The 15,988-nt window shown below is 49.0% G+C and overlaps 1 protein-coding gene across 1 annotated transcript in view; it reads right to left on the bottom strand.

The window, feature by feature from the left end:
- LOC119381699 (uncharacterized) overlaps positions 1-10,783 on the bottom strand; it is a 38,312-nt gene extending 27,529 nt beyond the window's left edge. Inside the window, exon 1 of the mRNA XM_037649470.1 lies at positions 10,327-10,783. Within this exon, the coding sequence (XP_037505398.1) occupies positions 10,327-10,783 (457 nt within the window). The remainder of the gene's footprint in view (positions 1-10,326) is intronic.
- Positions 10,784-15,988: the final 5,205 nt, after the last annotated feature.

Here is a 15,988-nt window from a genome sequence, read left to right as displayed (position 1 = left end):
CGCGTGGCAAAACTGCTTAGTCTTCTTGAATACAACTTTTGTCAGCATAAAAATACGCTATGTCGTCATTTTAGTATTAACACATTTAAGCTTAAACAATATTAAAACATCACCATTCGTTCAAACATGCTGACCATGCAAAAAAAAAATCACAGCGTATCCACGGGTCAATGATGAAGAGCTTGGGCGAATATATATATATATATATATATATATATATATATATGCCATCTAGTGGCGATTCACAGAAGCGCACTATTGCACACACTTCTATTGGACCAACACCATCTAGAAAATTAGACGAGAAATGGTGATGTCGACATAGATTGTGTACAGCGCCATCTAGAATATCATCACTCAACTGCAGCTTGTACGTACTTCTATGAGACAGCGCCATCTATTATACTGTTTGGGAGATACTGCCGGTTACGCTTGACGCGTGACAAGGTTAGACTAAGAGGAGCTTCGCCCCTAATACTATAGGTAGCGGGAGGACTGCCCCTATGGGAATTAGTAGGGTGGTTGTACAGCACGAGATATGTCACCAAGCTACTATCCCTCGGCCTTGGTAACGTGTTTTGCGTACTTTTGCAGTTCTTAATGCATCTGATGACATCAGCTTTATGGGGCGTTCATTCATAGCTCGATAAACTATCAACGTGCTTTTCCTACATTGAGGAATTACAGGAATGGAATTGAAATGCGCGGCCATTCCCGGAGTGGCAATGGGCTATGCTTTTCATTCCGACGAATTGAAAGGAATGGAATTGCGGCAAGTTCAAATTCCCCGGAATGACATTGGAATGGAATGGAGGCGCCCATTCTGCAACACTGCTTCCCACCCACTGCAAAGTGCTCAACCATAATTCTTCATCACCATCAGCCACAGCACAAAATGTACATAATGCCTTACAGATATGTAGCGGCTACAACGATTCTCCGATGAATGACGAAAAATGACATAGTGGAAACTTTGTCACTTCAGAAAAATTACGATGATTTATGGTGTAGTGGGTACCTTGCATGTGTACTTGTATTAGTTGGTCCAAGAGACTCGACAATGGGCTCTACAAAGCCCGCTCTTCCAGCTTTAGCTGTCACTGTGCTGCGTGTTCTGCGCAGGCCTGGCGATCTTTTTATCAGAACAGCGGTCTCGCACATCAGAGTACACCCAATGACGTGCCGCTTCTGAGATCGTGCTCACTCCCTTGGCACAAAGCATTGATCCCACTGAAAAATTCGTATTTGCCTTTTGAGAAAATAAATACTGTGACTTTGAAATTAATACTGGTTTGTGCTAGTTGATGGGAATTCGTGGTACAGTTACTTGCGCTCCTCTGAAGAACGTGTTTTCCCTTGTCCCACTTATTTAAGAGGAGGGCAAGTAACTACATCGCAAATCCAATGTTTTTTAAGACTACCTTAACTTCAAGTTTTTGCATATAAAAAAACCCGTTATGAACCGTTACGGAACATTTTTTTTGTTCCAGAACAGAAGCAGAACGGAACATTTTGCGTCGGAACGAAACTAAAACCGAAACGAAAAACATTTCGTTCCGACACGCTGTGGGGCGGGGAATAAAATTGTTCTTTTTTGAATGTCTTTGGTGGCGTCATTCTTATTCAACATGTACTGTAAGGTGGTGCGTTATGGAGTCATTTTTGAATGATTTCATCCTTTCAAAGTACACGAACTGATTCCAACCATTGATTTTATATGTGCGTCAATAATTCAATGAATGTACTAAAGTGGGCCTGTAATGCAGTAGGTTATTGTTGTGTCTTTCTGCAGTAATCTATCTATCTATCTATCTATCTATCTATCTATCTATCTATCTATCTATCTATCTATCTATCTATCTATCTATCTATCTATCTATCTATCTATCTATCTATCTATCTATCTATCTATCTATCTATCTATCTATCTATCTATCTATCTATCTATCTATCTATCTATCTATCTATCTATCTATCTATCTATCTATCTATCTATCTATCTATCTATCTATCTATCTATCTATCTATCTATCTTTTTTTTATGCTTTTCACCCTGCGTCGAAAAAAACAACGCTATAAGAATGCCATGTATTGGGAGGAGTCTCCTAAACGCATGTAATACTCCGTGTCAGGATCGTAGAATCGCACCAGCTGTGAAAACATGTGAATTGCGCAACGAGTGGGTGGTATAAAGCTGCCCACCCATTACAAAGTCTAATACAGTTACATGTCAGGGCCCATCCGCTGCTCCGTAAACTGATGAAATACGTACGTCATCAGCATCTACTTGTTCGTACTACTTCAAGCGTTATGGTGTGTAGCTCAATTTGCACTCTAGTTCTGTTATAAAATGTCACTATTCATGCGTTGTGTATATATATATATATATATATATATATATATATATATATATATATATATATATATATATATATATATATATATATATATATATATATATATATATATATATATATATATATATATATATATATATATATATATATATATTGTGAGCGCTGACTATATAGTTCATCTTCATCTGTACAGAAACCATTGTAATCATCATCTTCGTTTGTCACGCGGGCTGCGCCGCTTTGGGACATTGAAATATAACCTTTCGATTACCGAACTGGGCGTCGTCTCATAAGTGGTGGAGAGTGCTGTGGTTCCCACGTCCTCTTGCTCTACCGGTCACCCCTGGAGCTCCGGTCTGGTCGACGGTTGTGCTCGCAAACGACTGTGATGGCACAAAACAACGCCTCCGCTGCCGCAACCGCTTCTGCTCCGCCAGTTGGGCCTAACTACACAGTGAGTACGTCGCAGCGAGACCCTCCGGTATTTTCCGGCCTTCGCGGTGAAGACGTCGAGGAGTGGCTCGACAATTATGACAGAACCAGTGTTTGTAATTATTGGGACGAGGCCCACAAACTACGCTACGTTCCTTTTTACCTCAGGGAAGTGGCTAAAACCTGGTTCCACAACCATGAAAGTGATTTTCCTGATTGGGCAGCCTTCACGGCGCAACTCCGTCAGATATTTGGTACATCTGCAGGACGCTCTGAGGTAGCCAAACAGAAGCTCGCAACCCGCATCCAAGGGCCCGACGAATCATATACGTCGTATATTGAAGACGTTCTGGCTCTCTGTCGCCGTGCCCAGAGTGACATGACGGAGGCCGATCGCATCCGTCACATACTGAAAGGCGTGAACTCTGTGGCCTTCAATGCTCTCGTCATTCAGAGCCCAAATACAGTTCAGGACATAATCACCACATGCCAACGCCTGGACGTGCTCTATTCCATGCGCCTTCCACACGCCTCCTCTGACGCTCGCTTTGTTGGAGAACAAGAATTGCGAGCCCTGATCCGCACCATTGTCAGAGAGGAACTTCACGGTCTTGTTCCGGGCAACACAGCCACTTCGCCTGTCCGCTCTCCTCCTCCCAACCTTCGTGAAATTATCAAGGACGAACTGGCATCGATGACAACCGTCGCACGTGCCCCGTCTCCTGTACCTTTTCGCATGCCTTCGTACGCAGAAGTTGCATCACGGGCCCCTGCACCAATGTCATCTGCGCCTGCGGACGTTCCGTGCGACCATTTGGCTTCGATGGCAGCACAGGCACAAGGGCAACCACACTACTCTACCTGGCGTCCTTCGCGCCCCGTCTGTTTCTACTGTGGCATACGGGGCCATATATCCCGTTTCTGCCGCCGCCGTCAGCAGGATGAACGACGTGGCTATTCTGCTTATGAAAGAGACTTTGCCCCAAGATCTGATGCCTACGCTCCAGCACCGTATCAATCCTCCTCACGTCGGTCGCCCTCACCTCCACTGCCCCAAGCCATGCCTCGTCCTTCTCGTTCACCTCGCCGCCGTTCTCCGTCACCATTTCGGCGTACGACATCACCCTTGCGTCCTGCTCCGATCTCTCTGGACAGCCACTCGGAAAACTAGAAGCTGCAGTTTTTGGAGGGGAAACTGCTCGTTGTCGAAACGTCACAACTCCTCCGTCTCGCCCAGCAAATTTACTGCCTGTTTGTGTGGAAGGTGTTTGTGTTGACGCCCTTGTAGACACTGGAGCCGCAATTTCAGTCATTAACCGCGAATTGTGTTTTCGTCTACGGAAAGTGCAAACTCCTTATGTCGGTCCCCTGTTATGCGGCGCTAATGACAATCCGATTTGCCCGACCGGACAGTGTACTGCGCGCGTTCTCATCGACGGAGTCCGCCATCATGTACAGCTGGCTGTGCTTTCTTCATGCGCTCATCAGATAATCTTAGGCTGGGACTTCCTATCGGCTTCGTCGGCTGTCATTTCTTGCGGTCAACCTCTCATTCGTATTACGGACACTGAGCTTTCTTCTGCTGCCGATTTTTCACCGCCCAACCTTGTCACAGCTGCGGATTTTCTCCTGCCTTCAGGGCAAGAACGTGTACTTACGATCAGGTCACGAGACGTTATAGATGGCGACGCGGTGGTTACACCTTGCCAGCGCTGTATTTCTCGAGGCATCGCCATCGCATCTTGTCTAGTGCGGTTCACACGTGGTTATGCAAGCATCACCGCCTACAACACGACGCCAGAAGCCCTACTGCTGCCAGAGGGGACTACTGTTGCCAGCATTACCGAAGACGCACCGGTATGTGTCGTTACTGTTTCAACTGACTCGTCATTTCCACAATGTACGCTCGCGGAAGGTTCATCGCGTGCTCTAAAGGCCACTTTGAGTACAGATCTCAATCCGACCCAGACTGATGCCTTGCTGACCATATTAATGAAACACAACGCTTGCTTTGACGTTTGTTCCGATGGCCTGGGTCAAACAACAGTGGCCGCTCATCGCATCGACACAGACGGATCTCGTGTCTTTCGTCGCCGCCCTTACCGTGTATCAGCTTCTGAACGCAAAGTTATAGAAGAACAAGTCAACGATATGCTCGCACGCAACATTATCAGGCCTTCGGCAAGCCCGTGGTCTTCTCCTGTTGTGCTCGTTAAAAAAAAGGATGGCTCGGTGCGATTTTGCGTTGATTATAGAGCGCTGAACAATATTACTCGTAAGGACGTCTATCCTATGCCTCGGATCGACGACGCTCTTGATACTTTACAAGGTGCCGAGTACTTTTCGAGCCTCGACTTGCGCTCTGGTTATTGGCAGATCCCGATGCACGAGTCCGATAAAGAGAAGACTGCATTTGCCACACCTGATGGACTCTTTGAATTCAATGTAATGCCTTTTGGCCTCTGCAATGCCCCAGCCACATTCGAACGAATGATAGATACGGTACTGCGTGGATTAAAATGGAAGACCTGCCTTTGCTACCTGGACGACATCGTCATCTTTTCGTCCAGCTTCTCACAGCACCTGGAACGGCTAGACGAAGTTCTGACCTGTCTAGCTAAGGCCGGTCTCCAGCTAAACACTAAGAAGTGTCGGTTTGCCAGCCGCAGCATCAAGGTATGAGGTCACGTTGTCAGCAGGCATGGCATTGAGCCCGATCCCGAAAAAGTTGCTGCAGTACTGCACTTTCCTACACCAACCACACCTAAAGACCTTCGCAGCTTCCTCGGCTTAGCGTCGTACTTCCGCCGCTTTGTGCGTGATTTCGCCACTATTGCAGCTCCTTTGCACAAGCTTTTGACCGCGAGCGCACCTTTTGTCTGGTCGGATGAATGCGCAGCCGCTTTTCACACTCTCAAGCGATGCCTCACATCGCGGCCAGTGCTTCGGCATTTCGACCCTGCAGCGTCTACTGTCCTACACACTGACGCAAGTGGACATGGCATCGGTGCCGTCCTGCTGCAGCGGAACCACGCTTCCGAAGAACAAGTCGTGGCCTACGCGAGCCGCACTCTTTCTCCTGCTGAGCGAAATTACAGCATCACCGAACAAGAGTGCCTCGCCGTCGTGTGGTCCGTACAAAAGTTTCGCCCTTATTTATACGGCCGGCATTTCACAATCGTCACTGACCATCATGCTCTGTGTTGGTTATCGTCTCTCAAGAATTTGTCGGGACGCCTTGGCCATTGGGTACTGCGTTTGCAAGAGTATGACTACAGTGTCACATATAGGTCGGGTCGGCAACACCAAGATGCTGACGCTTTGTCGCGGTGCCCGCTCTCGCCAAGCGCCCAAGTGTCGCCTTCAATCTGTTCATCACCAACCAGCCAAGTGACCAAGCAGACGGCCGGTAGTCCGAAAGAGTCCGTTGCCTCAGTGGACATTCTTTCATCCACAGATCTCACCTCGCTCCAACATGCAGATACATACTGCCGCACAATCATCGATCGGCTTACAGGCTTATCCCGTGCCCCCAACAGCCGCTTAAGACGACAGCTTGAACGTTTTAAACTTCGAGATGGAACGTTATGTAGGCACATTTACCACCCTCTCGGTAACCAATGGGTTCCAGTCGTCCCTCGTTCACTTCGTCTCCAGGTTTTACAAGCCCTGCACGACGACCCGACAGCTGGCCACTTGGGTTTTCACAAGACTTACGAGCGCATCAAAACTCGGTGCTTTTGGCCTGGCCTCTCAACAAGTGTGGCGAAGTACGTCGGTTCCTGCGCGTCATGCCAACACCGAAAACGTACCACATCTCTTCCCGCAGGCCCTTTACAACCTCTGCCGTGCCCGTCCGCTCCCTTTGACTTCGTGGGCATCGACTTATACGGACCCCTCCCGCTTACGCCAGCCGGTCACCGCTGGATTGTTACTGCCGTGGACCACCTAACTCGCTACGCGGAGACGGCAGCTCTTCCCTCTGGTGCTACCTCGGAAGTAGCCGATTTTGTCCTGCGCGCCATTATTTTGCGCCACGGTGCCCCTCGTGTTCTCCTTAGTGACCGTGGCAAGACATTTCTTTCCCATGTTCTTGCTGAAGTCCTCCAGGGCTCTAACACCGTACATAAGACCACATCAGCATATCATCCGCAAACAAATGGTCTTACAGAGCGTTTTCACCGAACTTTGTCCGACATGATATCCATGTATGTTCAGCCAGATCACAAAAACTGGGACACTGTACTCCCTTTCGTCACGTTTGCATATAATACTGCCACACAACGCACGACGAATTACAGCCCGTTTTTCCTCGTGTTTGGCCATGAACCGACTTTTGTTCTGGACACCACATTTTTATCCACGCCCTCTGTTCCATCTTTGTCCCTTCCAGAAGAGTTCGCTGCTCGCGTCGCCCGCTGCCGTGAAATTGCCCGCGCCAACACTGCTACCAGTCAGGACAAGAGGAAAGTCCGTTTTGACGCGAAACGTCGAGTTGTTTCGTTCCGTCCAGGCGACGAAGTCCTCCTGTGGACACCTGTTCGTACCCCTGGGCTCTGTGAAAAATTTCTTCATAGATATCTCGGTCCATACACCGTGCTGGAAAGGACATCTGCCGTGAACTATCGCGTCGCTCCAGCCAGCGCGGCTACTGATCGTCGTCGCCGCAGCACCGAGATCGCTCATGTCTCTCGCCTGAAAACCATATATTCGGCGTTCCTACCCTTAACCTGCTGCCCGCTTTCGCGAAGGGGGAAAATAGTGTGAGCGCTGACTATATAGTTCATCTTCATCTGTACAGAAACCATTGTAATCATCATCTTCGTTTGTCACGCGGGCTGCGCCGCTTTGGGACATTGAAATATAACCTTTCGATTACCGAACTGGGCGTCGTCTCATAATATATATATATATATATAGGAGAAATAACATAATGTTGGTCATATAGTTGCTCATGCAGTTGTCCATATAAAGTGATGGACCACACGCGACTACAATCGGACGCATTCTGCGATTACGTATACATTGATTAGCCTCAATTAAAATAATGGGACAGGTCAATCGAACCCTTACATTCTCACCCGCTTGTTAGAAAAAAAGAAAGAGTCGATTCTTTCTCATTTTTTTCCTCGTCGTAAGTCTGTTCTATATTTACAGCATCTCAAATGCAGGAAAGTGTATCTTCAAGCGCTCCGGTTGTGGTATACATTTCTTTCGTCGGTTACTCTGTTTCAATCACGCGGCGTGCATTTAATGTTGTTTCTATACTATGACTGCTTTTCGTAAGCACAGTACTCACTGTGCACATGTCACCATGCTTTTACGCCTTTATCCACGAATCTCGATATGCGTCGTGCGAGAACGTGACCAGCATCGGAGAAGCCCTGGAAGTGATCTGCAATGTATTGCTCTTAGCATATCTATGCATTTTATTGTTCGGTGGCACTACTGCTGAAAAGCTACCACGGCTTTTTTACTTCACTTCTTTTTAAAGAAACACTTAGCCTTGTGTATTCCGTGGATCTCGAACATAACAAAATATGAGCAACATCGAAAGGTTTCCTTTGCACGTGTTCTTTTGGGTAGACCAAGCCTTACTGCGACTTGTAAAAAGGCATCAAGGATATGTTTCATGCAAACAAAGATTGAGACATCGCCCCATTATTCGTAAACACATACGTAAAAACGGGAAATGTGTGTTGCGAAGAGCTGAATGGCCCACATAACGCGTTCTTACAAAATCTACAGACTCCCTGTTCTAATACCCGTTCTCTTTTCTTAACCCTTTCCCTCTCGTTGACGAGTATAGTCATCATTAGATTTCGTATCAAAATGACCGATGACGACTATACTCTTTATGAACAAAAACTGGTTCCACGTGGAACGTATGACGACTGTACTCGTTATAGTTGTGTTTCTTGACACTAGATGGCCACACTTCTCCATGTTGTACGATTTGTGTCTCGGCTTTCACTTTATTCCAATTTTTTATTGCATTGCTAGGCGGTGAAGCCATCTTCGAGCTGTATTTTTTTAATGCAATTAGTGACATTAAAGAACTCCCTCGAATCGAACTAGTGGTGCCGTTTTAATAAGAAACAAAAGCTCTGCAAATAGAGCGAAAAAAATCATTCCGGGAAATTTGGTAAAATTTTCTTGTTTTTTCACGTTAGGGAAAGGGTTAAAGAGGGGGCACCCAGAAGTATTCGAAGCTTTCAAAACTAATCGCACATTCCTGGACATTCTTCGTATTTGATTCGAGAAGTCACTGTTTGAAGTTAATGAATGTTCTCCCCTGCTTTAGAAATAACGACACCCATTGCAGTCAACGAAAAAAAAAGGCTTATTTGTGATTGTCTCGTATTGCTGTGTTGCAGGATACTTGGTTCTTGATCTGAGGCAGCAGTTTACGAGCGAACAAATCAAGCAGAGAAAGGCCATTGCACAGTAATTTTATATTGTTGCACGAAGAAAGCAGGCACACGAGTGCAGAGGTGGTGTATTTACAACAAATATAGCTGGTGCCCCAAGCGGCGGTAAGAGGCGTCGTCTTTCTCTAATCTGCGCCAGCTTCCTCTTTCTTTTCACCGCCACCTCACCCTCCCGGCAGGTTTAGCTCCGTCCTGGTGCAAATCATGGCGCATCACTTAATGTGGGTATATAAGGCTTGAGTCTGGCGACGTGAACAATATCGCTGGTGACGTGAGGTATAGCAGAGGCACGTCGGCTGGTGCGATCTCGTACGTCACGTCTGACAGTTGGCGCAAGATCTTGTACGGACCAGAGTAACGAAAAAGGAGTTTTTCCGCTAAGCCGACGCGACGAGAGGGCGTCCAGAGGAGAACAAGGGAACCAGGAGTAAAGTGTGTTTCTCGGTGCCGATGATCGTAGCGTCGCTTTTGAGAAGCTTGCGACGCTGTGAGTCGATGACGAGCGAGCTCTCGTGCATGGGCGGCCAAAGTGATTGCATCGCGGGCGTAATCAGTCGCTGAGAATGGTGTGTCAGAAGGTAGCAACGTGTCGAGGGGCAAGACAGGGTCGCGGCCATACAAAAGGTAGAATGGCGAAAATCCGGCGGTGTCGTGACGGGACGAATTATAAGCAAATGTAATGTACGGTAGAGCGGCGTCCCAGTCACGGTGATCGTCGGAAACGTACATGGCAAGCATGTCAGTTAGAGTGCGGTTCAGGCGTTCGGTGAGCCCATTCGTTTGAGGGTGGTACGCGGTAGCGATCTTGTGTTCGGTAGAACAGGAGTGGAGCAGGTCATCGACGACCTTCGATAAAAAGTAACGGCCTCGATCCGTTAGTAACTGGCGAGGGGCGCCGTGGTGTAGGATGACGTCGTAGAGTAAGAAGTCGGCGACATCTGTAGCGCAGCTGGTCGGTATCGCTCGCGCAATGGCGTATCTTGTGGCATAATCTGTTGCGACGGCAATCCACTTGTTTCCTTTGGTAGAAATAGGGAACGGGCCAAGTAGGTCGAGGCCCACACGGAAGAATGGCTCTGTAGGGATTTCAATAGGCTGAAGCAAACCAGCGGGAGGCAAGGCAGGCGTCTGCCGGCGCTGGCACAGGTCACAAGAAGCAACATAGCGACGCACAGAGCGATAGAGACCGGGCCAGAAGAAGCGGCGCCGCACGCGACCGTAAGTACGAGTGATGCCCATATGTCCAGCCGTAGGAGCGTCGTGAAGTTCCTGGAGCACGGCCAGTCGCAGATGCTTGGGAACGACTAGTAGCAGCTCAGGGCCACGGGAATGAACGTTGCGGCGGTAGAAAATCCCATCACGCAAGGCGAACATCCGGAGAGAAGGGTCGGGGGGCGCGTAGCTCAGGCGGTTCATAAGGTTCTGAAGAACAGGGTCCTGTCGTTGCTCGTCGCCGATGTTGAGAAAGCCGGATAGGGATAGAGTGCACATGTCCACGTCAGCATCGGTGTCGTCCGGTTGATCCACGGGATTGCGAGAAAGGCAGTCAGCGTCGTTGTGCATGCATCCAGATTTATGGACTATGGAGAAGTCATACTCTTGCAGACGCAATGCCCAACGTGCAAGTCGTCCAGTTGGGTCCTTCAAAGAGGAGAGCCAACAGAGTGCGTGGTGATCAGTTACAACGCGGAAGGTACGACCAAACAAGTACGGTCGAAATTTCGCGACAGCCCAAACGAGCGCGAGACATTCTCGCTCAGTTATCGAGTAATTTCGTTCGGCCGTGGAGAGAAGGCGGCTCGCGTAGGCGATGACACGGTCGTGGCCCTGTTGATGCTGAGCCAGGACAGCGCCGATACCATGACCACTCGCGTCAGTGCGTACTTCAGTGGGCGCGGAAGGGTCAAAGTGCGAGAGAATCGGGGAACTCGTAAGCCGCTCAATAAGGGTAGAGAATGCTTGCTCTTGGTGTGGTCCCCAGAAGAAAGAGGTATCCTTCTTAAGGAGGTCGGTCAGAGGACGAGCGATGTCGGCAAATTTTTTTACAAAGCGACGGACGTAAGAGCATAAGCCCATAAAACTGCGGACATCTTTCGTCGAAGAAGGAATAGGAAAATTTCGCACAGCGCGAACTTTCTCTGGATCGGGTTGGATTCCTGCAGCGTTTACGAGATGTCCGAGCACGGTAATTTCGCGGCGACCGAAATGACATTTAGACGAATTCAGCTGAAGGCGAGCAGAGCGAAACACAGATAGGATAGTTCTGAGGCGCTGCAGGTGGCTTTCAAAAGTCGACGAAAAGACGATCACATCGTCGAGGTAACAGAGGCACGTTGACCACTTCAAGCCACGCAAGAGAGAGTCCATCATGCGCTCGAATGTAGCTGGCGCATTGCACAATCCAAAAGGCATGACTTTGAACTGGTATAAACAATCTGGTGTTACGAAGGCGGTTTTTTCGCGGTCCATCTCATCAACACTAATCTGCCAATAGCCTGAACGGAGATCAATGGAAGAAAAATAGTTGGAGCCATGAAGGCAGTCAAGGGCGTCGTCGATGCGGGGCAGTGGATACACATCTTTTTTTGTTATCCGGTTGAGGTGACGGTAGTCGACGGAGAAGCGCCAGGAGTTGTCCTTTTTTTACTAAGACTACCGGAGATGCCCACGGACTACTCGATGGTTCAATGATGTGCTTGTCCATCATCTTGTCGACCTCTTTTTGTATGATGGCCCTTTCCGCAGCGGAGACGCGATATGGTCTCCTACGAATGGGGCTCGCGTCACCGGTGTTGATGCGATGGGTGACAACAGATGTCTGTCCGAGAGGGCGGTCGTTAAAGTAAAAGATATCCCGATAAGATGACAGCAGGTGACGGGGAGCTGTTGTTTGTTCTGCAGGAAGATCAGGGGCAATCATCTTACAAATGTTGTCCCCAGTCGACGAGGCCGAAGTAAAAGGCGACAAAGGTGGGCTGGTACTGGAGAGGGATTCAGTGTCTAAAGAAGATATCTCATATTCTCCCAAAGGGGTGATATGCGCCATGGCGATGCCATGTGGAAGCACGTGCGTAGAACATCCAAAATTGACGCAAGGGACGCAAGCCCGATTCTCGATTATTTGGATTATGGGGCTGGGCAGGGCAATATTTCGCGTCAAGACCACGTCGGTGAGCGGCGACACGACATAGTCGCCATCTGGGACGGGTGGACAGGGCGTCAGGAGAACAGCTGTAGCAACTTGTGGGGACAGGCGAACGAACTCAGCAGAACATAAACGGGGTGATGCACAAGGTGCGGCGTCGGTAGAGAACGGCAGGTCCAGCTGTACAACCCCTTCGGAACAGTCAGTTTGGGCTGAGTGTTTCGAGAGAAAGTCTATGCCCAGAATTAGGTCGTGCGGGCATTGTTCGAGCACAATAAATAAAACAATGGCGTAGTGGCCACCAACGGTAACACGTGCTGTACACATTCCAAGAACAGCTGCAGTGCCCCCATCGGCGACTCGTACTGTGCTCATCGCGGCGGGTGTCAAAACCTTCCTGAGCCTTCGGCGGAGAGCAGCACTCATAACCGAAAGCTGCGCCCCCGTGTCGACAAGAGATGTGACATGAACACCATCAAATTCCACGTCCAGTAGGTTTCCGCAGGTAGGCAGGGTCGGTAGAGGATTTGAAGGCCGGGTCTTGGTTGCAGCGTCACCTCCGGGAGCTGCGCCACCCAGTTTCCCGAAGTGAAGCGGCCGGTTGTAGATGCGGACGAGGAGCGGTGAATGAGAGGTGAACGTGAGCGACGACCTTGCGGAGACGGGGAGCGGCTGGACCTTGGCGGGACACTGTCGACGTTGATACTCCGATTCGGCGTGTAGGGCGAGAAAGTATGACTGTCCGACGGCTGGTGGTAGCGACTAGGAGACGACCACCGAGGAGGTGACGACAAGCGGCTGCGGCAGTGACGGGCAATGTGTCCAATACGGGAACAATTAAAGCAGATGGGTCGATCGTCCACGGTGCGCCACTCGGCTGGATTGCGGCGAGGAGGAAGAAAACTTTGCGTCTGGCTGCGAGGGGCCGGGTGAACTTGGTAAGTGTTCGTGTGACGGACCGAGCATAGTGACGGCATGCCCAAACTTGCGATTTCTTCCCGAACGACAGCTTGTATGAGGGAGATGGAGGGCATGTTGTCCCTGAAGTCGGAACGCACTGGAGCCGGAGACATGGCCTCAAGCTCACGGCGAATAAGGCGCGTGATGTTTTCAGATGCTGCCGGTTGGGCGAGCCGTGGTGGGTCTTCGCATGAAGAGGTCGCGGCGGTATTCGGCAATCTGTCGTGCGCATGAGCAACTCGACGTCCCTTTGCCTGTTCAAAGCGCCGACACTCCTTGATGATTTCGTCCACCGTAGAGCAATCTTTGCACATTAGGAGGTTAAAGGCATCGTCGGCAATACCTTTTAATATGTGCCCGATCTTGTCTGCCTCGGTCATGCTGTCGTCAGCTTTGTGGCAGAGAGACAGCACATCTTGTATGTACACGACATAGGACTCTGTTGACGTCTGAGCACGGCCCGCTAGTTCTTTCTTGGCGGCCATCTGACGACCGACCGGTCTGCCAAACAGATCTCGCGTTTTCTGTTTACACACATCCCAGCTCGTTAGGTCAGCTTCATGAGTGTCATACCATTGCCGCGCAGTTCCCTGAAGATAAAATATCAGGTTCGCTAGCATGAGGGTCGGGTCCCACCTGTAGCTGTCACTCACTCTCTCGTAAAGTGTTAGCCACTCCTCGACGTCAGTCTTATCCGTGCCACAAAATGGCCCAGGGTCCCGCGGATGGGTGAGGAAGACTGCCGGCACGGACGTTGACGGTGGGTGTGCCATCGTGGCGGCAGGCAGATGACGTCCGCTGCGAAGTTCCGTACTGGTACCCAGCACGTCCACCAAATATGTTGCACGAAGAAAGCAGGCACACGAGTGCAGAGGTGGTGTATTTACAACAAATATAGCTGGTTTGTTTGTTTGTTTGTTTGCCCTGAGGAGACGCCCCAAGCGGCGGTAAGAGGCGTCGTCTTTCTCTAATCTGCGCCAGCTTCCTCTTTCTTTTCACCGCCACAATATAATTTATTAAAGATTCGTAGCAACTAGGGAGGGTAGGATGCTTTTCTTTCCTGTTTTTTCCTCTCTCTGTCTCCATTTAGGCGAAGCAGTTTCTTATTTCTCTGTCAGCTGCGTGTCTCTTTAAGAGTCGGAGTGCTTGTGCTGTAGCACTTGCTACCACGAAAAGAAAAAAAAAGCTCTTCGTGCATTTATTAGCATGATATTTTCTTGTTTCGTTAGTGTCAGTGCCATGCTATGTACACCAGAAAAATGAAAGCCGCTGTTATGTAGCTAAATTTCTTTCGATTCACCTGAGTTTAGTGTTAAAAAGAATTTTATGAATGTATCAGATAACTTTTAAAAGTCTTTTTTTTTTAAGGAGCTAAACGCGAAATTTTCAATCCACCTCCTTGGAAATGAGATGATATGCCCAATTCCGAGGTCAACTTTCCTGAACTTGCGTGTGCGATTATATTCGGAAAATTTCGCTTCTCGATGTCAAAACTAAACTATGCTAGAAGATTCATGCAGTCGTAACCACACTGCATGTTCTCACGTAATTTATTGCTGCATCACGATTGCATACGGGCTCTCATATATAGTTTGCACGTGACGTCATGGAGGGAGCGTCTGAATGTGCTGGTACTCCAAGATGGCGGCTTTGAAGATGTCAAGGCAGCATAAACCGGCTTCAATTTGATAGCAACGCGGCAGGAACGTTGTTGGCCTCTGTGCCTGAATAAGGACAGAACCGGCATGCGATATCCTGATAACATTAATGTGACATCCCAACCTTCGCACACCCCAGATGCTAGAGCTCCAACACGACGCTTTCAGTGACGTAAGTGCAAGCCACCTATCAGAAGCCTATATGACAAAGTAAAAAATCTCGCGGCCGTGAATGCGATTCGTCGCGGTGCTGCTTTTGTCGCACCGTATCCACATTTCTATATTTTTTTGCAATCTTTAGTGTTCCCATTTTCCACTGCGCTTTCGGCAAACTTCTCATATGCTAGAGGAGTGTTTCGGCGCATTTACCAACGCCGTATCCTTCGACTCTTATCCCGTGCACACTTTCGGCGAAATTGAAAACGCGCCGGCGCGCTCTCTCGCGTGTTTCTGCAATTGCAACGAGGAATCTCCGCGGTGATCTGCCGAAACCAGACCAAGTAAGAGCCAAAGCAAGTAACTACATGAGATATCCGCTCATGGAGGACAAGGAACGCAAAACAGAGTTGGGAACGTTCCAGATTGGAGGCAGCATGGCTTCCTAGCTGAGTTCCGTTTTTGATTCCTTTCTTTTCGCCTCGAGACGCGGTGCTCCTACTGACTTCGGCGGACGTGCTTGCAAAATGTGCGCAGAAGGAGGTTTCTTTTCTTTTTTGCGCGTTGTTTGGCAGCACGCACTTCCATCCTTTCATATCGTGATTTTCGAACGGCTCCAACTGCTGTCGAGAACGCGCGCCCTCACTCCTGCTTTTCCGACATTACACACGTTCTGCGTGGCAAGCCTATGACATCTGCGAATCGCACTACCCCCGGCTATCTATCTTCATGAGTGCCTCGGTTTTAACACTAAGCCGTGTGCTGCTGCATCGCCTAAAAAGTATAGGGCTCCTGATGCTAGGACGTTGCTGTAGTACAGCTATGATGTGTACATTCGTGGGTACAAGC

This window comes from Rhipicephalus sanguineus, chromosome 2 (genome assembly GCF_013339695.2).
Source record: "Rhipicephalus sanguineus isolate Rsan-2018 chromosome 2, BIME_Rsan_1.4, whole genome shotgun sequence".
Lineage (NCBI taxonomy): Eukaryota > Metazoa > Arthropoda > Arachnida > Ixodida > Ixodidae > Rhipicephalus > Rhipicephalus sanguineus.
This window is presented reverse-complemented; position numbering and strand designations above follow the sequence as displayed.